The sequence below is a fragment of the Aulonocara stuartgranti genome (genome assembly GCF_965226115.1).
Source record: "Aulonocara stuartgranti genome assembly, chromosome: 5".
In the NCBI taxonomy this organism is placed as follows: Eukaryota; Metazoa; Chordata; class Actinopteri; order Cichliformes; family Cichlidae; genus Aulonocara; species Aulonocara stuartgranti.
The window spans coordinates 32,121,073-32,146,312 of record NC_138943.1 but is presented as its reverse complement, the minus strand read 5'-3'; the positions used below and the strand labels follow the sequence as shown (position 1 = coordinate 32,146,312).

General features: G+C 42.7%; 1 protein-coding gene across 1 annotated transcript; it reads left to right on the top strand.

Moving 5' to 3' along the window:
• The first annotated feature begins 3,524 nt into the window (after positions 1–3,524).
• rybpb (RING1 and YY1 binding protein b) lies at positions 3,525–22,428 on the top strand. The gene is made up of 5 exons (XM_082534692.1): positions 3,525–3,710; positions 4,322–4,447; positions 18,283–18,588; positions 18,677–18,775; positions 19,108–22,428. The coding sequence occupies exons 1-5, from the start codon at positions 3,685–3,687 to the stop codon at positions 19,355–19,357; spliced, it is 807 nt and encodes a 268-aa protein (XP_082390818.1). The 5' UTR covers positions 3,525–3,684; the 3' UTR covers positions 19,358–22,428.
• The last annotated feature ends 2,812 nt before the right edge of the window (positions 22,429–25,240 follow it).

Below are 25,240 nucleotides of genomic sequence, written 5' to 3'. Positions count from 1 at the left end.
CCAAAAATGTGCCCATTATCCATCCATCCGTTTTCTTAACCATTTATCCAGTTTAGGATCCTAGCAGGGCTCAAGCCTATCCAAGCTGTTATAGTGTAAAAGAGCGGGTACACCGTGGACAGGTCACTGCACTGTTAACCCTCTATCCCATGTCCTCATCTTTCTATCGTGGCTATTCAGTCCACTTTAAGGATGAGTATTTGCATCAAAAAAGTAGAACATCAAATCTTACAAGTGACTTTTTCATAACCTATCATTCCACCTTTTTACATAGAGAATACATTGATTTCAGCCATGGCAAGAACTCTTAGTGTTAGAGGTAAACAAAGAGGTGTGGAATTCTTCAATATGGACATCGTTGTTTGGGGGTTTGGGCGTGTATGTGTCTTTGTGTATTGTGTCACAGAGCAATGATTTTTGATGAGCATGTTGGCTGCTGCAGAGACTGAACCCGTGATTCCTCCAAACACCCGACATTACTCAGATTTTACACATTCATGCCTAGAAGCAGTACAACCCCAATCTTTTACTCTCAGACGCTCTGCAGCTCTCTGGAGTTATTGGAATTCAAGGCTGCTTCACGCTTCAAACAAAGTGCTTGTTTGAGATGAGGGATGCAGTCAGATCGAGTCTCAACAGTTCTGAGTTGCAGGTAAACCAACAATCTGACAGCGATTCGCACTTTCTTCGAGCCTGGTGGAATTAGATTTCTTGCAGTTTTGCACCGGCGTGATTGGCATGACTGTCATCCTCCTCGGCATCATAAAATGCCTTCAAAGTTCTTTCTGCGTAGCTCACCCCTGATTTGTTTCACCACCTTAATGCCATGCTGTTCAAACTCGGCTCCTCACCTCTCATAAATAATGGATGAGGGCTAACTGTTTGTTTTGTGAAATCGTCTGCGAGTAATGCAAGCGCCTTGCTTAAGGTTGCAGTTGATGAGGGAAATTCAAATTCAAATTCAAATTTTATTTGTCACGTACACAGTCATACACAGTACGATATGTAGTGAAATGCTTGGACAACTGCTGGTGACCTAAAGAAAACAAAAAAAGGAAAGGCTATGAATAAGATAGGAAATAAATATGAAAAATTAAAAAGGGTAAATTTAACTAGGAAGGAATAAAATATAAATTAAGGTTAAAAATGAAATAACTGTACAACACAAATTAGAATGAAGGGTAAATTTAACTGGGAAGAATAAGATAAAATATATAAATTAAAGTTGAAAATAAAATAACTGTACAACAAAATACACAATACACAATATAGAACTATATAAGAATGTATGAAGAAATCTAAATATAAATAAATATATACACAATAACAGCAGCTGTACAAGTATTAACTGGAAATGAAGAATATAGTGACCAGTGTTGTGCAAAAACAATGTCCAGAAAGTCCAGTGTGTGTAAGAACCATATGTGTGGGTCAGTACTGTGTGGTGGTGTGATTGAGAGACCGTATCGCCTGCGGGAAGAAGCTCCTCCTCAGTCTCTCTGTGTTGGTCTTCAGGGAGCGGAATCGCTTTCCTGACCTCAACAGAGAGAACAGTCTGTTGTTGGGATGGCTGAGGTCCTTCACGATCTTCCTGGCCTTGGTCCAGCACCGCCTGCTGTAGATTGAGTGCAGGTCAGGGAGCTCGGAGCGGATGGTGCGCTCAGCTGACCGCACAACCCTCTGTAGAGCTCGTCTGTCCTGCATGGTGCTGTTCCCGAACCAGGTTAAGATGTTTCCCGCCAGGATGCTCTCTATGGTGCACGAGTAAAAGTTCCTGAGCACCTTGGAGGGCAGTTGGAAGTCTCTCAAGCGTCTGAGGTGGTAGAGACGCTGTCGGGCCTTTTTCACCACGGTGTTGATGTGACAGGACCATGACAGGTCCTGCGTGATGTGAACTCCGAGGTATTTGAAGCTGTCCACTCTCTCCACTGGGCACTCGTTGATGACGGGGGTCTGGTAGTTCCTCTCCTGCTTAGTGCTGAAGTCCACTATCAGCTCCTTTGTCTTACTGACGTTTAGAAGGAGGTTGTTCCTCTGGCACCAGTTCTCCAGATTCCTAATCTCCTTCAGGTAGGGAGGGAAGAATCTGCATCATAAGAGCACTTCTCTCACCTTCAGGCCAGATGTTCTGTTAATGAATGAATGAATATTCTTTATTGTCATTGTCACAGATGCTCTTCATCTGTGTTGTATCAATAAATTAGCTGGGCCTGCACAAATGTTGTGGTCTTTCCCCCCCAAAAAAAGAAAAACGTTGCTCCAAGGAATCATACAGTGAATACAAATGAACTCGACTCACTACACTCTGTGCGAGTGAGCGGTGTATAACTTGCAAGTTAAAACAAACAAACAAAAAAAAAACAGTTTTTTTCCAGGAACTCATTACAGAAGCAGCGAGGCAATGCGTAATGTTGTTTTGACTGAATTGTAGTTATCAGTAGGCCACCGTGATGAAGCTCAATTAGAGCAGCATGCTATGAGCTAAGCAGAGGTAATCACTGGGCGGAGGGCAAACTAACGTGGAGGAATGGATATTCACTCCAAACAGAAAAGGCGAGGGATTCACAATAGGACCTGGAGTCGTGGAGAGCAGCTAATGAGCCTACATGATTCACGCTTGGCCTCCCCCACAGAGAGCCTTGTCCTGGGCAGAGTGGAGGCGCGCAAGAGGTGCACTACTTGCTCCAGCACATTCCAGGATGCAGCCTGTTAGAGCCGGGAGGGTACAGTGGATAAAAGTTTCTCTTGTATAAGGATTCTGTGTCTTTGTATAGTTTAGAATCAGTCAGGAGACCCAGAGAGTTACTTGTGCCTGCATGAGTAAACAGTAACTTTCCCACTTAGGCATTTTCTGATGAGGAGTAATACGGTCCATGAGACTGAATGATCAAATGTGGCTATTCACAGTGGATGTATTTTAAATGCAAGAGCATTGCTTTTTGTGACAAACAGTGCATATTTAAGTGGACATAATGTATGTGAAAACACTTTTTATAGAGTTTAAGTGTAGGGCTTAATTACGTGATGATGTTTGCGTGCCCATGGAGATTCACCTGCACGTACCTGGGCTTCTTCATTCAGATAACAGCAAGCAGTCCTGGTGAAGGTGAAAACTGATTGAAATGGAGCAAATATCAAATTGTTGACATGATTAAAGAAAAGAAAAAAGAAAAAACACACATTTGTCTATTTGGCAAACCTATGTCGTGTATATATATGTTTTTTTCTGTGAATAGCTTCAGTGTAACGTTTCTTTCCGTTTCTTTATTGTTTCCCTGTATTGTTTCTTTCCTCATTTAACTTCTGAAGCGCTTTTAATGCGCTTTACAAGTTCTGTGTATGTTTGTTTAATCACAAGAGTTGCAAGCTGTATCAGCGCTGCAACGCTGCAATCTGTAGATATGTATGTGTGTGGGTAAAGGAGCGGTCTGTCAAATATCTGTAGTAGTTATTAAAATAGCTACTAAATATCCAAGCCAGACTTTTAAACCCATGGAAGATGTGATTGGCTGTTTGCTGGTCACGTGCTGAAGTGCAGTCAGTCGCTGTGCCGTGCCTCGAGCCAGCACTGAGTGGAGCCTGTCTGCCAACAGCTTCAACAGCGGCTCTACCAGGACCATACTACACTCACTGACAATTAAAGGAGGCCCTTTTTCTTCTTATTTTCGAGGACTGTTCTTCACCATGGGTGACAAAAAGAGCCCTACCAGGTAATGCGACCGCTCGCTGTCGATTTCGACTTGTTTTGCGCGTTTTGGGCTCGATATTTGGATGCGTTTCTCTCACACAGGGATCGTTTCTCCCTTTTTCAGTTGGTATGCCACAGCTAGCTAGAATAGTGCAGTCACTATGGCGGCTACTCGCTGCTTTACAGCCCAGTCAGTTAACAGACAAAGGGAATTTTTTCCGAGGATACGCCTGGCATTCCCTGAAACGCTCTTGCGTCTCGACGAAGCCTTTTGCAGGGTCAATGTCGAAATGGGCATTATTTGATATTGGTTTTGTTAGCCGACATGCTAAGCTTCGATGCCGAAATTTTTAGCAGTGCTTGCCTGCCCGCTAGCCTAGCTGGCGATTCAATCGGACGTTGTGGATAGTCGCTCGCTCCGCCGCTGTGGAGATTTATGAACCAAGGAGCTCTAACTGCCGGGACTCGAACCCAATATTAATGACAACACCACCATGCCCCGGGCTTTGCTGAGGAGCTCGTTTATTACACAACGCGCTCTGTTTGTCACAATCCCCTTTCTTGTTTATTCGTGAATTATATCTGTGGTATTTCAGAAACTAACTTGACCTTAACATTTGTGTCGTTTGTAAGGCCAAAAAGACAAGCCAAACAAACCGCTGATGACGGCTACTGGGACTGTAGCGTCTGTACCTTCAGGAACACCGCCGAGGCTTTCAAATGCAGCATCTGCGATGTGAGGAAGGGCACATCCACAAGGTAACGTAGCTCTCGTTCTCCCTCGCTCTCCCACTCGTCTGAGCGTCTCGTCTCCCCCTCCTCCCCCCCTTGCCTTGCCTTGCCTGGCTGCAGCAGCATTGCATCGCAATTTATGGGAATGACAACTTTGATCGACAGCCTATTTGTCCGTGAGTGAATGGGGACTTGTTGATGGACAGTCTTTGCAAACACATCCCGCTGCTGTCTGGATTATCTGTAGTTTCTCGTCTTATGCGTGCTAAACATTGTATTTCGCGTTTTTTTTTAATGCATCCGTCTAGGTAGGCTGCGTGCTTCACTAGCCAAAGGGGGTGGGGTGGGGAAGAGGGACCGTCCTTGATGATAGCTGTACAGCTACGATGCATCCACAACATCGAAGGAGCTGTATTTTGTTTTTTTCCCTTGTTAACCCCCCATCGAGTCAAACAAGGTGAATGTGTCTGCGCGCCTTTCACCTACCTGTAGGATTGCAGATTGTCATTTAACACTCATACAGTCGGATTTATTGAGCCTGAGACTGATGGGAAGTTTATTTTTGTGGTTATGATTGGCGTTTGGATGCAAACTAAACATGAATTTTTGGCATTTCAAAAGTCTTAACAGACTTTTTTTTTACTGCCTGTGCCAAGTAGTTTAAGGCACTCTGATTTCAAAGCATGGCCTTGTGTCTTGAAAATCATATTTGTCAGTCTAAAATATGTAAATTATTAACCAGAAGTCAAACTTGTTTTATTTCTCCTTAATCTGCTCTCAGATATTGCTCTAGATGAATGTCAACATTTATAGTAACGGGTTTGTGTGACTGTTCCAGACATTTCCCCTAAGTTTAACTCAGAATAAAATCTGTGATGTCAGCAGAAGGCATTGTTTTATGGGAAACTGAGATGAAATCATTGTGTAACTTGAATTTCTTGACGGGATTCCCTTTCGTTTTTGTGTATACTCACGCCTACTCTTTCTGTTCTGGGGAATGTTTTTGATGATAAGTTGCGTGTGCCGTGACCTGTGTTTGTGTGCTAATGTCACCAGTCGCATGGTGGTAATGGAGAGACAGATGAGTCATTTGTGGGTTTGTTGACAAGTTCCCTCGCATTCTAACCTTTACAGCTGTGGTTTACCATAAGCGGCTTGTCTGACACTCCTGGCACATATGGGGAGAAAACACTAGACTGGTTTGCTGAGAATCCAAAAGATTGAGCCCGATCTTAATTGTAAGTCTCCCCTCCCCCCTGATCTTTTTTTTTCCCAGCAGCGTGTAGTTTAAGACCACAGCTGATGATGTAGGCTGAGCACGCTGTATGAAAGCAGGAAGCGGAGACGAGTGTGTCATAGCCTTCCTGTTCCATCCCCATTTACCAAGATTTGGCAACAGTCCAGTTTTCTCTATTTGGTAAAGCGCATGACATCATCGGTGTGGTTGTCACACATTCCTGTTTGATCTGAATAGTTAACCTTTGATTAATGCAGCTGTGTAGTTGTGGGGCTGCCTCTTATTCTAATGAGTACTAATTAGCCATCTTTTTCTTCACTGTTTGATGTATTCCGGCAAAGCTCGGGACGAAGCAAAATGCTCTCAGCTAAATGATTTACACTTAAGGCTGTGTGTGGATGTTTGTCTTGCTGCTTTTATCTGGGGCTCTACTTTGGATGTGTGTTTATGCATGAGGACACACGTGTTTGCTAATTAGAGCTCCTCGCTGCTGAAGTTTGATTTGGATCGCCGGTTTGTGTTTGCTACAAGATGAGCGAAGCTGGGTATTGATTTATTCAGTCAGTGTGACATGATTGTGTTTTAAAGCAAGTTTGAAAAAGCTTGTTCTGCGCAGGGTGATTGTGCATAAGCTGGTTCTTTTCACTCCTTCCACGATATAGAGTTCCTTTTCTGTGTCCTGGCCATCAACATCTGGTCAGTCACAAAACTCTCTGTTATTGAATATGTTTGGGTACAACAGGTAGTAACCAGCTAACAAAGTATCTATTTCCTAGTTACGTATTGAGTCTGGGGGGTCTGGGAATCCAGTATCAGAAAAATTCATTCTGTTGAATTTGATGCATCCTATCCTCACAGTGTGCACGAAGCCAGACACCAGAGGGCTGTACTACAAAGCAGTATCGATGTTGGGAGTTTTCAGTGTCATGCACGTGTTTCTCCTTTTGCCTGCTTAGATCACCATAGCAACTTATGCTGAGCATGCAACCTGGTCCAATGCAGGTTATATTCAGAGTTTCAGTGTAAAATTCAGAGATAATATATGTGTTTACGTAGATTTTTAATTTGCTGCCAAGTCCATTTTACACTGCAGGAATTACAGCTCATAAAACACAGATTAGAAATTAATCAGTTTGTTTATAGGCTATTTATCAGCAGGATTTATAAATCACTTTAAATTATTTAGCTACGATCTGGCAAAAAAAAAAACCTTAGTGATTTCTACATCTCTTAACATTCAGCTATAAGACCGTGTTAGAGCTGAATGCACTGATGTTTAAATGTGTCAGTTTGAAAGTGCCAGAGCTCTAATGTGCAGCTGTCAAATCACAAATTAAAATCCAGCACTGACAGTGCACTGAGTGAAGATATAAATATATTTACGTATTAATATTTTTTTCTGCTCTGTTGCCTTCTTTCCTTACTTGCAGTACCAGTGTTGGCTTGGCTTTTGCCATTTTTTTTTGGGGGGGGGGTGTAGGCTATTCATTATAAATCTGTTCAATACGCATAGTTGATCCATTTTGTGTTACTTCTGTGGACGAGTAAATGACGCATAAGACAGCCCCATTAATGTGAGCACCCACAGACAGTGAAGAAGAGTGCCTGGGTTAACAAAGTTATTAGTCACTGTTGTGATACATGTTATTGCACATGTGGTTTTACGGTTTCGTTGAACCGGCTAATACAAAAAATCCTGGCCGTGTCAATCATGTTTCGTTATACACCCCTCTGGTGTTGATGGGAGACACACAAGTGACATGGGTCTTGCAGATTTGGAGATGGTGACCTGAATCACACTTTGTCCCCTGACAGCGAAAGGAAACGTAGTTAGCTGTGAGATATTCACCTGTGATTCATGCTAATGGAGACAAAAATGTGCATTAACAAGAGCAAGACTGTGGCATCAGCATGCAGGGAGAGGCCCCGTCTTCCCCAGTCGAGTACTCGAACCTGTTGACCCAGTTCAGCTCAGTGTTGAAACATGATACCCAAGTAGGCTAAATGTACCCTCTGCCACTCTTGACTCTTAAACAAAAAGCACCCCTGCTTTTGCACCTGACCTTCTGCTAATCTACAAGTCCAAACAGCCCGGGTGTTCAGCCTCTGCATTCAGTGCCCGCTCCTTTGGTAATTGGAGTAGGTCTTGCATTAGCATCCCTTGTGGTGGCCGCTATCATATTTAAATGTTTCTGGCATCTGAACCTGATCACTGTGTGAATGTGACACTGTGTTGCTGTGCATCAGTTTGCTTTGTGGTTGTGTTTGGTATGAACCTCTGGCAGCCCCGGGGCCTAGAGAGAAACCATTAGGAGCCCTCTAAAGTTGATTGATGGTGGAGATCACAGGAAGTCTTGAGGTACCTCAGTCTCTGACTGCTGCGCTGTTATCTCCACTCTGTAGTCAACCATTTCAAGCAGCTTTCATCTCTGCTTTGTATAAAACAGGATAAATGGGTGTCTCTGACACGTAAGCAAAATGCAGTACTGCGTTTTGGTTTAAAAAAGCTTAAATGCAAATGTGCAGCTTATTTGATGCGTAGACTCAAGCAAGGCGGCAGAACCTGAACCTTTAAAAGTAGTTTTCAAAGGTCTTACAAGTTAATTCTCAAACTCTAATGAATCATTTTAAAAGAAAATATTCAACTTGGGTTAAGTCTAGTTAAAACGCAGCGACTGCAGATGGACAAGTTAAAGCATGAAAGTAAAGAAAGTATAGCACTGTAATTAAAAATTTCATCCTTTGTGATGCGTTCCAAGTAAAACATATCTTTGAGTCTAGTAGCCAGGTATTTAGCCTAAAATGTAAACTCTTTTGAACACTCCTGTTTTCTTTTAATTTGATTTAGCTAAAAATATGACACACCCCCACACACACATTTACAAGTGAGGCTCTAAGTGAAAACAAGCTAATTCTCTCCAGTCAGCTGCATTTCATGTTACCTCGTCTTGTGTCTTATGACTGTTGCAAACATGCTGCATTTAAGTCAAATGTTCTCAGTTATTGTCCTCAAGGAGATTCAGAGTGGCTGGAATATAAATGATATCTAGCTCTAAAATCTTAATATAGGGTTAAAAAATGAGGAAAGTCCATCAGTGTTTGTATATGTATATGTTATACACACATAGTATAATTATGTCAGTGCGTTTGCATGTGTCTCTGTGTGTGTTTTGTCTGTCTTATGCTATGACGAAATGGTTATTATAAAACGTGGATTTTCGCACTGTCACATTAAGGCAGATTGTCTGGAATAATGGAATTACATAAGAGGGCGCTCAATTTATATCCGCACTCCCTCGCACAAGCCCCCACTGCAGCCCCCACTCAGAGGAAACTGCTTTTGCTTATCCAGCATTATCAGCATCTGCACCAAAGCCCTGAGCATGAGCGGGTAGCCCTAATCTTTACATGTTAATTGCCGGATTTAAAAGTTCTTAATTACTTCATGGGATTTGGCAGTGTGAGTGATTAAATACAATAGCCAATTTGGCAATCTGACAAAACGGAGAAATGTTGAGAGAGCTGTTGAATCCAGGGGCTCCTCCCATTCAGGAAAAAGACGAGGCACGCAAATGACTGTGACAGTGAGGGAGCGAGGAGTCCTCTGAAAATACAGGAATGAAAGCATGTGAGGACAAAGAGAGGGGGAGTTGTTAAGTGTAAGTAAGGAGAGGACAGGAGAGAAATGGACCAGTAAAGGGACAGAAGGGGAGCGTTATGTCTGGACATTTATGTGTGTGTATTAAGAGAGAGGGGGTTTGGCTGTAAGGGGGATGTGCTCACTGAGCCAAGAGTCTCCGGGGGATAAAGTAGAGTGAAGCGCATCATTTCCCAGGGAGGGAAAGACTGGACAGCCTATTCCATTTCCACTAGCACCACTATTCATCCATGGGAAGAGAACAGCAAAATTTTACGAGTTTGAGAGCGAATTAGGAATCGACTGCCTTACTAGTGGTTTGATCTTGTTGATTGTTTGGTCTTGCCAAGCCACGGGTTATAGTGCATAATAAATCCTGCAGAAAGAGTCCTGGCTGCCGTGCTTGGCAGAACCTTTGCCCTCTTGATGTCGGGTTTCCCTCACATCTTGTTTTTGTTTGCTTGATAACTGTTGTTCCCTTTGTAGAACACAAGGAGAACACAAGCCTGCTGTGAAGGTGTTGTGTCCCCTTTGGCAGCGCAGTGATTTTTTTTTTCCTCAGGAAATTCCAAACCAGGCTGTGTTTTCTCTAAAGTGAATGGGTAAGAATATGATAGGACAGCAGTAATGATACAGTGATCCAGTTGACGGGTAACAGTCGTGGCAAAGCAACAGAAGAGAGGTGAGGTGAGGAAGAGACGTAGTTAAAAGGCTGCAGGATTTATAGAGGATGGGAGGGGGATAATGGACGAGGAGAAAGTGACGAGGAAGTGGGGAAAAGAGCAAAGAGAGAATGATTGAGAGGTGGTGGAGAGGAAAACAAATGAGTGATACAGGGTAATGTGACAGTGCTGCTGATGGAGGAAGCTCATATGTGCTCAGTGCTTTTGCAATGTCTTGCTGTCAGTCTGCTTGATGCCTCGCTGTTCATAGCCTGAAAGGTCAGTCATGGAAAGGCTAGTTAAAGTGAAGATAAAGCATTATTTGCACATATTAGACTTCTGTGCTTTAAATTTGTCCATTATATTATCTTTTAAAACACACATAAAGGTATACAGACTCTCTTTGGGCTGTTGGGAGAAGCAGAAATGCATGCCCACAGCAGTCAGCATGGTGCAAAACACTTGTTGGAGAAAAGTTGAGACATCTTGGAGTGATTTCAGTGAATTCTTCTCAGAATGTCATTTCTTGTTGTTCTATTGTTGTATGAGGATGAAGGTGTCAGTGCTTTCAAGAAACCCAATGTCTATATAGAACACCTAATAAAATTTGATAGAAACACAGTGGCAAATCCACAGAGGACCATGAGTAGATTATTTTTTTAATTCATAGAAACTAGGGGGGTAATGTCTGTGGTTCTGAAACTGAGACCAGACCCACAATAAAAGCATTCTTTGTTTCACTGTGTGTACACATATATATGTGTGTATATACACAGAAAACGGCAAATCTTCAGGTATTTATAGCAAAAGAAAATACAGGACACTTTTAAAGTTTTCAGTAAGGTGAGAAATCTGATTTTAATTTAAGCTATAGATTAAATTTAAAAGAAACTAGAAAAAAAACGCTGATCTGTTGCTCTGATTTTCCAAGTAACAGATTTTCTTCTTCTGCAAAGCTCTTTTGATTTTTTCCTTGTTATAAATCAAGTGCATGCCTTTCCTTCACAGAGGTGTACTTTGCCCCCTACTTAAAAGCCTAAACGTACTCTATTTACAGCTTGAGTCAGGCTGACTGAAAGTTAACAAGATGAGTCTAGAGGAAGTAAAACTCTCAGGGTTTCGTAGCTGAACCCGAGGAAGGATTTGTAGCTGCCTGCAGCTGTCTTTGTGTCTGGATCGCTCAGGGTCTCTCATGCAGTCCAGTTTAAGCGGTGCGCAGCAGTTGGCTGCCGGCTCATCTCTTTCTCTTGCCCCATGGCTACAGTGCAGGTCTCCTGAGGAACACAAGCCTTTTGTAGCCTGGGATTCTCATCATTCCTGTCTTTACCCTCAAGACTCCCCATAACAGAAGCAGATTGGGTGGGATAGGCAGTTGCCCTTAGGAGATGCTCTTTACTGTCAAAAAGACCTGCTAATCCAGGACTAAAGCTCTCTGCAACCATAATCCATTCATTTACTTTTCATTTTAATTATATTTAGAGAATTGTTTAAACATCAGTAACTGCCTGAATTTTAAGTTTATGAAAAATTGTGCTATATCATACCATTTATGTTTTTTTGCCAAAAACAGGCAGCCTTATTCTTAATGCATGTCTAATTGGGCTTTTGTGCTAATTTATCTCCTAGTTGTGAATCAGAGGCTTTTAAAATTTAGATTAATGGGTTGTGTAGAATTTGTTTGCAAAGTCTGTATGTTCCAGCTTAACTATCAATAATTAACATTTCATATCTACTGCTCTTCGTGTAATTTCAGATTGTAGCTGCAGGCTGTAAAATATCATTGCACTAGCTAAATAATGTTGGGCAGTTCTTTGTGTGTTCATGTTATTAACAGTTATCACAGTGTTCTGCAGGAACGTTTTATTCCTCCCTTTTTATTGTCTTCTCTGTGTTTATTTTTCTAATATAATCAAACAAAACTAGTTATGCTTTATGTGCCAACACAAAGTGTGAAATTTAAAAGTAGTTGAACTGAAAAGTAGTTTTAAGTAAACTGAATAAAAACAGGTATTCACTGTATTCAGTCATGTTCAAATCTGAACACTTGCTTGTGTACACACACACAAGCTAGAGTCAAGTCAAAGCTGACTGAAAAACAAGTGGGTTGTTGAATCAGAGTTCCTTGTGATTGTTTGCAGCCTGTAGTTTAACTGACATGATATGGCATTATATGGTAGCTACCACTGGGAAAAATACTATTTCTGGCTGCTTGCTTTTTCTTAAGATGTTTGTGGTAGAGACAAGAAGTGAAGAAGTGATTCGAACATTAAGCCCTCAAAATCCTGAGTGGAAGGAGCAGATGAAGGGCTGAATGCTTAATGCTTCTGGTGGGCAGTGAGAATGATTTGAGAAGTGCTATAGCCCCAGGCTCTTCTTGAGGTGCTTCGGCCTCTGCAGCACACTCACTTACACACATTACTTTACCCATGGATGGCTGGAGGTGACAGCACTGCTCCAGTCTCTTCAGGTGCAAAATTTCATCACTGGGAGCCTAAGCTCTGCACTTCAGTGGAATTTGTATATGTAATTTCTCAATTTAAATTCACATTAAATAAGGTACGTACTGTATTTGGGTCAGTTAAGGCCAGTGTTTCTCACACATTCTTTACCATGGTGGGCTATGAAGCTATATTAAAAGGAATCAAATTATATTCAGTGTCCCACTTTCACATATTTATGCAAGAGTGTCGTGAGCCGAAGGCATTATTTTTCAGGTTGCTGATCATTCTTGTCAATGCAATATCTCAGAAACGCCTTGAGAGAGGTGTTCTTGGCACCAAGGTTCACTTGTACTCGCAGGCAGGGAGGTGCCGCCCACTTCCAGTTTCTGCTGATAAATGATACTGTCATGTTTTTGATAAATCTGTAAGGTCAAAAGTCACGTTCTTTGTGAAACTTCACTGGAATAGCCTTCCAGGGATGCGTGATCCAACAGTTGGATTTACTACAGCAACTAAGGAAAACTACATATTTTGCAATTGGTGACAGATCTTGTGATTATTTAGACTGAAAATGCCATTTTTAGTGATTGCATAGATTTTCTGATCAGTGTTTAGTCAGCTGCCTCTTCAGTCGGTCTCTGTCTGGTTACTGAAAACTTCACTGCTTCAGAACCTCTGAAAGATTTGCTGTGAGTTGCAGTTCCCGTCTTAACCTGTAGCAGGTTGGGTTCTGGTTCATGTGGTACCATGCAGTGCTCAATGGGGGCAGCTGTGCGGAACAAGAACACTATAAAGCATGAGGTGACTTTAATAAGTGCTAAGCAGTGAACGTCTTTGGGTTTTGTTCTGACATCTGAAGCTGTCGCCCTGTACTTTTACTTATTTATTACACATTTTTGTAAATGTTTTTTTTTTTTCTTTTTTGCCTGAAGGAATTATTTGCTAGTTAAAGTAAATTCTTTCCAGCCAAACAAAGTGACAGTTCATTAAAATAAAAAAAATCTTGCTGATAGATTTTATGTTTGAATTTGCTTTAACTTTCCTTAAATATAATGGTGGGATGTGCTATAGATGAATAACATGCAATCCACAGGAATTATGACTTTTTTTCACCTTATCACCTTAGACATGAAGATACCACTTTACGCATCATTTCAGAGAAAATCTTATTAGCAGTTAGACCAAACAGTTTAGTAGGCAGGTCCCATGAGCTGCTTGTCATAGAAAGTCTAGAGAGACTGACGAGCATTAAACAACAGACTGAGAAACTGTGCAGACAAATCACCATCTTATAGTAACCACATTCATGGCAGCACTGTCACCTCTTGGCCTGTGCTTACTCTAGTCAGGGGTGGCAAACACTGAGTCTACAGAAAGATCCAAGCATAAAGGAACTGCTGAGAAATATGTGTGCATGTAGAGCATCAGTAGGGCTATAATTTCCAGGTCTTGGGGTTGATTACTTGGCAGTATGCTGTCATAAGCTGTTATTAGTCAGACAGTTGTCCTTCTCATTTTCACAAGAATAAAATGGATGGAGCCTTGCAGGATGATTGTGTTACTTTTCATTTTGGGAGGAGCACAAGATTTTTTTTTTTTTCCTGTCAGTGTGGCTGCATTTTGTTAAAAGGGGTTGTCTAAAAAAAAAAATAAACTAATGAATAAAACTTTGCAAGCAATTTGCATGCTACAGTCATATCATCAGAAACCTGTATACTAACTCATCTACTTTGAGTGTGAACATCCTGTAATTTACATATTTGAATATGCTTTGGCTGCAGCAGCTATCCTCAAACCATACTAGTTCGAAGCCTCCTCTCCCATCAAAACGTGAAGGTGATGTCACAGGATGATTATTGGAATTTGTTGCTCAGGACATGAAGCCTGTTGGTTATTACTCTGTGGTTATAGTGCTGGGATAACCAGTTGATGTAGTTTTTATTTTTATAAAAGCACATAAAGATGTGCATTCGACATCTTGTTAGTTCTGGGTCTATTATCATTTATGTATAAAATAACTAGAATAATATGATTTAACGTGTAGCAAATATCAGCCTCTTAATTGTGTTTGTGAATCATTTAGAATAATGAGGTTAACAGAGTGGGACAATCGATTACTTAAAAATAAGGTGTGATTTCCATTGATCGAGATGTTAAAAGCCCGTGACATTCTCAGATGCAGGATCTGAAACATGTGCTCCAGGCTGAGGCTCTCTAGTCTTTCAGCTGTGAGTGGAGAAACTCAGGTTGGCCATGAATGTATGCAGGATTCAAGTTGCAGAACAACTTTGTAGATCACTGAAGAAAAGGAAGCCCCCATTGTTGCTGCGCTGATATCTGAATGAGGGAGTGGGTGACGTTTAATAGCCTGGCTCTTTAGCGGGCTGGCCTTGGCCAAAGAACTCTGTTGTCTCTTAGTTGTCTCACTCTCTCTCTCCTCTTCGCTCAGCTGTCTGCCGCTGCTTTCACTCAGTTTGGCAGGAAATAATTGCTTGTCCTCCACAGCACTTCAAATAAAAGAGCTGTGTTAATGAGGGCTTTCCTCCTTCTCTCTCTCACTCTCTGTGTCCGTCTGTATATCGCACTCTCCATCGCTCATTCCCTCTCTTCATTAGTCTCTCTCTGTGAAGTGCTCAGGCTCATTGTTTTTAGTTTCTGTAGAAAGAGTTGCCTCTGAAATAGCAGCCTCAGCTTTTGCTCCTGGCTGGCAAGTATCGGCTGCTTCTGACCAGTGAGAGCACCAGCTGAGCAGAGGTGTGTCTGCCTCTGTGACAGTTCAGGCTGAGTGGAGCAGTCTAACTATGGGTGTCAGTCTGACTGAATTAGGAGCTTTTAAGCATGATGATAGTTATTTCAGGGCATCCCGTAGAGGGAGGCTCCCCATTCCTCCCTCCCCCCCGGTCTGTGGAATTTGGAGACACGCATGGGAGGAGCTGTCAATCACAGCCTATTGTTGTGTGAAGGGGAGGTAATATGCTGTAAGCCCTCACAGTGGGAAATGATTCAACAGCAGGCTTTACACACTTGACACCTACGCACCCACACACACACACTTTACCAGGAATATATTGGCAGCAGTGGGAGGTTGGAGCAATTTCTGCAATTGGACCCTGGGGTTTACTTTTGGTCCTACTCCCAGTATCCATTTTCCTTTGTGCTATATAGATGCTTCTTATTTGATTTGGATATTCACTTGTAAAAGTAATTTTAGCGGTGTTGTAGTTTAATTAGTACACTCCCATGTTCAACAATGTGGAATAATTCAGTAATGAACCGTAATGGTTTTTAAGCAGGAGACTTTTTCAGGGCCTCTATTATTTCATGAAATCCAGTAGCACACACCGTAGTGTCATGCAGAGCGGCGTGTTAATGAGCCACAGAGCAGCAGTGTGCAAAGTCACGATGTATGGTCAGTGAATAAATAATGGGGTAAAGAGAGCAGTGGCTCTGTCATGCCAGCAACAGCTCATGGCTGACTTACAGCTGGCACTGAATCACCGGCTAACCAGCAGGACGGCTTCTGCTGCCACCAGTGCTGTCGACACAAATCTCAAGCTCTGACCAGGGCATCAATTCTGCAATGGGCTTATCAGTCACTCACTCATTCACCACCTCCTTGACTCACAGCACTGGCTGCCACAAAGAATGATATCTGGTCCTGTTGGATCCTGTCTGTTTACTCGTGGCGGTGGGTTAAAGAAGTAGATTTAAAACCTTCAATACGTTCTCATATTTTGTTAGCTGTGCATATTTCCAGCATGATGATGATACTGAATGAGGTCCAGAGATCTGTTGAATTCCCATAGAGAGAACCATCGAGACAGGACAAGGAAAATCCTATGTCAGGAATTCATGTTAATGTCATCGAACATTACGCTTTATCTCCTTGGAGATGTGACACACAACATCCAGTCCATTACTGTAGTTACTAAATTCATCACTTTGTATTTAAAAGCTTTGCTGAGTTTAGTTTGGCTTTTCCAATTAGGACCTCATACTCAGCACAGGAAGTAATTACTCCAAATTAAAGTGGAATTGGGATCTCTTTGATGGGAATAGGATAGGGTTGGCAATTATAAAGATGAGATTTCTCCCAGCTTTAATTTTCACCCACAGAACACTCCCAAAACGAGGCCACACACAGGGGCAGCAGGTAGGAGGGGAAAGAAAACGGGCTCCAGAGAACCACAGCAGCTAATGGATCCTGGATCAACAGCCCAGGGCTCATCAGCATTCAGCACAGCTGCTGTATTGATTGAAATGTAGTGCAAGCATTACAACATGATGCTCTATTATACCCCAATTGATTGTCTTCTGATCAGCTGCGGGTCCCCACCCTCTCCTTCTCACTCTGTAATAGTTCACAGCAGGAGGAGAATAAACGAGCTTGATGGAGCAGTTGAGGATTGGGAGCGAATCAGCAGAAAAAAAACAGAAAAGATGGACACAGCTCTGAGTTTATAAGCAGCGGGCCACTAAAAGGTTGGGAGACTTGGAGAGCGGAGATTCAATTGTGAAAGATGTGCGAGGATTTAAGTGCAGAAACAAGAGTAACAGGAGTGGCAATATGATGTTGCTAAATTGAAACACTGAGGCCTGCCACTTAAGCTGCTGTCTGAAAACCACTCTCTACTGCAAGCCACTTAAAACAGTCTGACACACTACAGCTTCATTTTCCAGCAGTAACCCTTGTTTGTCTGGACTGATACTTGGACCAGCAGAGTTTCTACAACTTTCAAGCCTCACTCCGTGACCACAGGTTTACTAAAGCAGTCAGAGGTCAAGGGATGAGGGCTGCCTTCTGCTCTGCTGGAGTATTGTTGCAAAAAAAGAAGAAAGAAAGAAAGAAAGAAAGAAAGAAAGAAAGAAAGAAAGAAAGAAAGAAAGAAACTTCCTGCCAAGATTAGAAATGGTTTTGGAAAGGTTGGGTATACACATCTAACTAGTAGAACTTGTTCCTGTTGAAAGGGCCCCTGAGCAGCCATTAAGCTGTGCCCGGCTGTTTGTTTGCACGCTAAGCTTTTCGAGTGCATGTTTGTGTGTGTGTGATCGTACTTGTGGTTTACTCCTCACCACGCTTGCCCAGTGCTGGCTTGTGATTATCCATGTTGCTGGCTGCGGTTTGGTCTCTGCTGAGTCTCTGGAAGACTACAGGCATCTTTCCCTCTCCCCCGAGTGCCCCCCCCCCCCCCCCCCCTCCCCCAGATGCTGTCAGCTGATGTTCATCATGCAGCAGGTGTGTGTTTTGGCTCAGTCCCTCCGACTTTGGGTTACCTCGCAACTTCCCTATTCAGCAGTTCTGTGGCGTGAGACCACAGAAAAGATGTTTTCAGGAACAAATTGTTTTATGTGAACCTCCCTCTCTGGTTAATTAGAAGTTGCTTGTGACATTTATCTTCCTTGTGTTTATTGTCTCTGCTGAATAAGAATGCTCAGTCAGATTGCGGTTTGTGATTATTTGTGTTTTCAAATGAGTTATAAAAAAAAGGGCTCTGTGGTTGCTGGTGAGCTCACTGAGAGGGAGCAGCAATACCACGTCCAGCTGAATCTCAATCTGTGACAAATTGGGCCAACCCTACAGTAATCAGATTAGAGGACCTAAGTGACGTGCTGCAAATGTCCCACCTTGTGATCCTGTGCATTCATTTTATTATGACCGTGAGCTAATGAGATTAGTCCTAAAATAGAGCTGCTCCGCCAGGAAGCGGCTGCACAAACCTGCCTGTGCAGCAGCTGGGAGCAACAAGCCTTCCCCCCCGCTGACCTCCACGTTCAGTCGCTTCTCTTCGTCAGCTGTAGCATGACCACGTTGGTCTGTGGCCAAAGTCAGTTCACAGCTCTACTACAAGGCTAATCCATGTTTGTGCCTTGGATCTCCTCCACAGGAAACCCCGGATCAACTCCCAGCTGGTTGCCCAGCAGGTGGCTCAGCAATACCCGATGCCTCCCCCACCCAAGAAGGAGCGGAGAGAGAGGAGCGAGCGCATAGACAAGGAGCGCCCGGAGGGTGAAGGAGAGCGAGCCAACGGAGAAGGACGCCCACAGGTCGAACGTCCAGAGAGAGTGAGGCCAGAGGGAGACACTCCTGAGAAGGAAAAGAGCGACAAGGAGCAGCCAATCAAAGACAAACCCGACAGAGAGAAGGAGATCAGCCCAGCTCTGACGAAGAAGCCCAGCAGCAAAAAGACCAGGTCAGCGTACGAATCACAGCGCATGTTTCTGCATGCCTGCAGTGGTGCTGATATCAATCCTCACTTGTGTGCGTTTGTTTTCCTCCAGACCCAAATCTGACAGCCATCAGAGTTCACCCAGTGACAAACACAGCATACAGTCTGGCAAATCAGCAACCAAGACCAACAAGAACTCTCACATTTCCAGGTGCGTAGCCCACTCCCCTGCTCTGCATGTGTTTCACAGAGCACGTGGTTTAACTTGTATGACTATGCAGTAGTTCTGGTCAGAGAAACTCATCTAGCACAAGGTTAGTGGGAAAGCTCAGCTGATTCACAAATGATCTTTTACACTAAACGCCCACTCTTACTTTTGATGCACTTGTTCTGACTGTGCATGTGTCACCCGATGAATTGAGCAATTTAGTGTAACCACCCCCACAGTGCTGGAAGCCTCCCATTGTTGTTGCTGAGATGCACATGTTGTAGTTGGCAATTGTGACTACTAATATTTAGTTTTTCTCCTTCTCTTCTCCTCAGGCCCAAACTGAAGAACATTGACCGGAGTACTGCCCAGCAGTTGGCTATCACCGTAGGGAACGTCACGGTGATCATAACAGACTTTAAGGAGAAGACCCGCTCCTCCTCCACATCTTCATCCACCGTCACATCCAGCGCGGGCTCCGAACAGCAGCACCAGAGCTCCGGTTCCGAGAGCATGGACAAGGGCTCGTCACGCGCCTCCACCCCAAAAGGGGATCTCTCTGTGGGGCATGACGAATCGTTCTGAGGTCCCGCTGCCATCCTCCACCACCTATGACCCACCCTTGCACCGCTCCCCCCTTTCCCCATGTTTCTGGACACTATGGATCCCACAGGGGGAGGGATTTCACCTTTTCCCATCGCCGACCCGCCTTCATTCCACGATCTCCCCTGGATGCTAAGAGGAACAGTGAGGTGCCATCTTTTACGGAAAACAAGCGCCCCCCGCTTGGCGAATATCCCTCGTGGTTACACCTGTGGCACAGGCGAGGAGAGGTGGCCTACACGGAATAACACCCTCATTCCTTCCCCTCAGCCCCCTCCCCAGTAGCATCCAGACACTTGTATGTATTGTTTTATATTTGTACGTGGATGTGAGGCCAAGTCAACTTTTTTTTTGTTTGTTTGTTTTGTTTTGTTTTTGTAAAGAAGAATTCTCCGCTGGGCACAATAACCACCACTTTTTTTAATAACTTTAAAACTATTATTACCTTTATTTATTACCTGTTGCACCTGTATACTTTGATATTCTCCTTTTTATGTTGAAGCTTTGCTGTGTAGCTCTGCAGATCGATCGTTCCTTCAGTGTTTTTACTACAGTCTGAAAACAATAGGACAACACACACACACGTCAGATACAACACACATATACACTCACACACATACACACACTGGTGCTAGATACACTGTGAAGCGGTTTTGCAGATCTGGGATTGCCCATTCGCTCAATGTGACAAAGTGCTGATGAATCAAATTCTCATTCACTTTTCTCAACAACACTGTCTCGCTGAACACTGTCGGGACCTCCAGGTCCGTCTACTTTTTCTGTACAGGTCATTGTGCATCAGAAGAAGGTCACCTAAAGTTCAGACACCTGACTTTTTCAACTAGATTGTCTATGATTTAGTATGCTATAGCAGATCTCTTATACAGTATCTTATGTCTTTAACTGTACAGTGTAGGCTGTTGTGTAAAACACTAAAAGCTGTCAATATTTTTCTGCATTTGGTACTTAAATATTGAGTTTTCTGGCTGCAGGCAGAGCTGTCCTCTCAGCTGGTGAGGAGCCAGAGCATTTTCTGTTGTGACTGAATGATGGTTAAAAGCAGTTCCACTTGGTAAAACCATATCGAGCTGTAAAAATAGACCTGTTGTGTCAAGCTGTTGTGAGTCGATTTTATTTTATTTTTCCTCCTCCACCTTCTTTCTTTTCTTTTTTTGTGGTCCTGAAGTCCACCCAGAAAACAGAGTGCAGAGACGAGAACAATTTACAAAGACTGACAATTCAATTGACTTGTTTTTATTTGTATTAATTTAAGACTCCTGTCATTGAAGGCAAAACAATATTGCAGTAGTTAAATAGAAGACAATTGTTCTTTCAATTTTAATGCAGCAAGGCTTATTTAAGGGTTTTAATTCACGTTCACCTTAGCTGATACTAGACCAACATAATTTCCTTTTAACTGTATGAAATTGTATAAAGAATAAATGTGTATATGATATCTTAGTTTTATTTATTGAAGGACCAAAGGAATTTCATAATGACATGATACATAGACAGATGAATAACAATTTGAAATGCAATTATCTAATGTGTGAGATGAATAACAGTTTAAATAAAGACTAATATAATCCATGTAAATGGTGTTCTTATTGTCCACTCATCTTTGTGCGTGGCTAAATTGGGGCAGAGGTCATCATGCTGTGAGCGGAGTCGAGGGAAAACCACAGCTCCACACGCAGTGGTGGATGTTGCCTCGTCGTGCACACAGTGAGAAGCAGTGTGGGCGTGGGAAGAGCTCTGGGTCTTAAGACTTTGGCCTTAGCGAGCCCCTCTTCGCTCTGCTGGACTACCATTGTACATGCAGCTCCCCTAACGGAGGCCCCAGCTCACAAACTGAGCCGCTCCCAGAGCAACTAAAAGCCAGGTTACGAGAGGTAACCGTCCCCTCCTTTACCCCCCCTCCACCCCAAAACTAAAAAACCCTCCTAGGAAGTGAGGGGCAGGATTTGATCTGTGTACACTCAAACGCTTTCCAGAGTCACACGTAGGGATGATAATCATGTGTGTTGTCAGTCCAGGAGATGTGTTTATTTTTTTCTGCTTCTGAGCGATGGTTAATATGTAATTATGTACTTTATTGCATTCAAATATGGAATCAGTGTTCAAAGTGAGGAAAAGCAATGTGAATAGAACTTTAAAAAAAAAGTGGGACTGCTGGTCAGAGGGGAAATGTTTTGTCCAATTTTTACAGAGAATGAAACCCTGCTTTGTAATGCAATCGGTTAGAAATGGGCCTAAAAAGCCATCTTTTCACCTGCCTTATCTGCAACCACATTCACTTTGACTGAGTACTCCCAACAGAAAGGATTCATGGTTAAATTATTGACAAATGGGCCATTTGCTGAGTATATGAATTATTGCTTGTATATAGAATTTTAAAAAGGTGCAAAAGCAAACACTATAAATACTGGCATTGGAGCTGAAGTCTTTTTTTTTTTTTGTTTCCTGTTTCCTTCCCGCGCAAGCAGTTCTGTTCTTGTGTGCGACCAGTAACCTTAATTTACTGTGTAAAGATGGTTACATTTTTTAGCTTTGTTTGTCAGACCCAAATATAGAATGCTTGTTTACTGACTGTATAAGCTTAACCGTGAATTCCACTTACGTGTATTATACAAACTCATTTCTTCCTATAACGATGTCTTGTACAATGCTTTTAAAGTTATTGCTCTGTTTAAAAGAAAAATTAAAAAAAAAAAAGTAGGGAGAGAACAATAATCCATTCTTTGTTTAATCCAGTTTTAGTTTTTTCTTTCTTCTTTTCTTTCTTTCTTTTCTTTTTTTTAAACTTATAGCTGATGTGTCATTGTTTTCCCTTGTGAAATGGTCACATTATGTTCCTGGTGTGGAAATGTACTCAGCATTTTCAGCAGATCACAGCTCCTTGTCTAGCTTATAATGTTGAACTAATACATGTTTCTGGCATGTGCACGACTTTGCGCTTATAGGCTAACCCGATCATTTTCCTCTGCTTCAAATAGAAATGTCTATTTATGAATTTTGCTTGTAGTTTTTCACAAATAAAATTGTTAAAGTTATCTATTTTCTGGCTGTTCTGTGTCCTTTGTATAGTGTTCGGGGTTACAAAGCATTGTAGTCACGTTGCAGTGCTTATGTTACAGCAAATGCACGACATTGCTTTTCCTTAAGTCAGTAATCAGATTTCATTACATTACTTACTGATCTAGTGATTATTCAGTTTTTTTACTTACTGGACATTAAAAAAAACCCTTTCATGCACGTTTGAGCAAACGTCAGCAGATCTTAGTTTGTTCACGTGACGGGAACAAAGCACTCTACAAACTCTGAAGAGTGGCAATATCGAGTTGATTGGAATTTCTTGAGAAAGGACAAAAAAAAAATGTTGGCTCTTTGAACACATTTTTAAATGTGAGAAAAGCCTAAAAGTCATTAACCATACCAAACTTAAACATTGGCCAGTCTGCCATTAAAGATCATTGTTTTCAGTGCTGGTGCTATCTTTAGATGTGCCTGTGGAAAGCCAGCGTCTTCCTTGTTAACTTGTTCCTCTGCACAGTGTCGCCTCCGTTGCCTCAGAATCCTCCAGCTTCCTTTTATCTTCAAGAAGCAGACAAAGTTGCAGGGAGGCAAATCTGGCAAGTCCAGCAGGAGGAGAGCGAACGTAGCAGTGGTGTGGCCAAGAAACTCCAATGCACTCACACACTGCCTCAATGACCCCATGTTCTTCCTTAAATGCTTCAGGATATTACAGCAGAAATCTGCTTGATAGTCTTGGCCTGAGGGATGATTTCATACAACACATACACGCAAATATTCTCCTGGTCTCCATCCTCACGTGATGGTGCTGCCTTCTGGCTTGGAAACTGAAAACTGCTCATGCGTAACTGGAGACCAGCGCTTCCATGAACTCCACATGAAACTCGAGTGGGTTTTAAGCACACACCTTATATTCCCTCTCTGTACAAGTTTGCAGTTTGTGGTGGTAAAACGGTTCTTCCAGGAAAAGACCTAAAAATAGCAGCGGTGCTGGAATTCGTCTGGACGTGCCCATGAAGGTGACCCTGACTGTGAGACCGGGCCGATATATTTCAGTCTAGGTTCTTGATTTTTATGAAGATGATCCTAAAACGTTTTGATCGCACCTACTGCTTTGTCAAAAACATCAAATGATGTGATGTTTGAAAAATAAAATACACCCTTGGCTTCAGAAGCTTGTAACTCTGCCCCAGTTCACAGCAGTAACTTGTAGGTGCCTCCCTACCAGTTGCGATATGTCTGACGATTTTCAAGCATGCACCGCTGTTTTCACTTCAAATCTGTTTTTTTTCTCAGTTTCTTTTCTGTGTTTTCTTTTTTAAGCGCACCTCTCATGTGGTTGAACTCTGTAAAAATATCTTTGTGACTGTAGATGAATCACCACCAAGATCAGCTGTAGGAGTTATCTGCAGATGCTCTAATGAGATTCTGGGATTGTTGCAGACTTCTTTTTATAGTCTGCGATTGGGCTAAATTTGTTGCGGCAACCAACCAGTCCTGAAAACGGTCACGCTTGTGAAATCTTGACCTCTAGTAGTTCCTTAAAGTTATTTATTTCAAAATATTCTGAGATCTTATAAAATCTCATGGGCATTTGCAGCCTTTTCTGAGGGCCTTAGAGAGCTCTTTGGATCTTGGCATGATCAGTATCTGCAGTGGATGTGAGAAGAATCCCGCTGAGTGTGAATATGAGCAAACCTGCTGGGCATGAAAACATCTCTGGCTGTGTACTAAAAACATGTGCCGATCAGCTAGCTGATGCTATTGCCGGCATCTCACCTGCTTCCAGGCAGTCACCATTATCCCTATACCTGGAAAGTCTGCAGTGTCTTGTCTAAATGAATACTGCACTGTGGCAATCACCTCAATTCGGATGAGTTGTTTTGACTGGCATCCCAGCCAGCCTGGACCCTCATCGCTTTGCATTTATAAACAATCGATCCGCAGAGGATCCAACTCCCGCTGCCCTCAAATCTATAGTCCCGCGCTTTGAAAATAACACCTATTTCTGAATACAGTGATTTGAGCCCAACATTTAATAGAATCTCCCTGAAGAAACTAATTGGCAAACTGAGTGCCACACTTCCTGGTGTGACAGTTGGCAGTCACACCTCCCCCACTGTGGTGCTCAAAACTGGAGCTCCCCAGTGTTGTGTGCTCAGTCCCCTCCTGTTCATGCTGCACACCAATCACCGCATCCACAGACATAGCGAGAACATCACAGTGATTTTTGCAACTGGATTGCAAACAGCGGTGAGAGCTCCCGGGAAAGAACAGTCTTGCTGAGGAAAACTTGCTGCTAAACGTGGAGAAAAGATAAGGAGCTGGTGGCTGATTTTGAGCAGGTGTACAACAAATTCCAAGCAGTCAGTATGACACAGAACATCTCATGGTTGTCACACTTCTTCGTAACGGCACAGCCACATGGCATTTCCACTTGATTGATCTAAACAGCCAAAAAGTCTTTCAAAAACAGCGTAGACATTTGTGCAGCTGTCTCGGGATCTCCTGGGAGCGTTACTATCAGTTATAGCCTACAGAACAATTTCAGGATCTGGCAACAGGGGACTATGGGCATCCAGCCTGGTCATCTTCTCTAAGCACCGTTTTTTAAGGCCTAACCTTAAACAGAGACTTTAGAAACTAACTCCAACCTGACAGCTTATCCTAACCACTAACCACAGGATCTCAACCCCTAATCTTAACGGTGGACATTTGGAGGACTACACCTGAGCATGTGGGTTCATTTGTTGACCCTCCCAGCATGACCTGTGGGCCTGCCCCAGGACAGTTATTATCCAGTGCTGAGGTTCGACCAGACAAATGCATTTA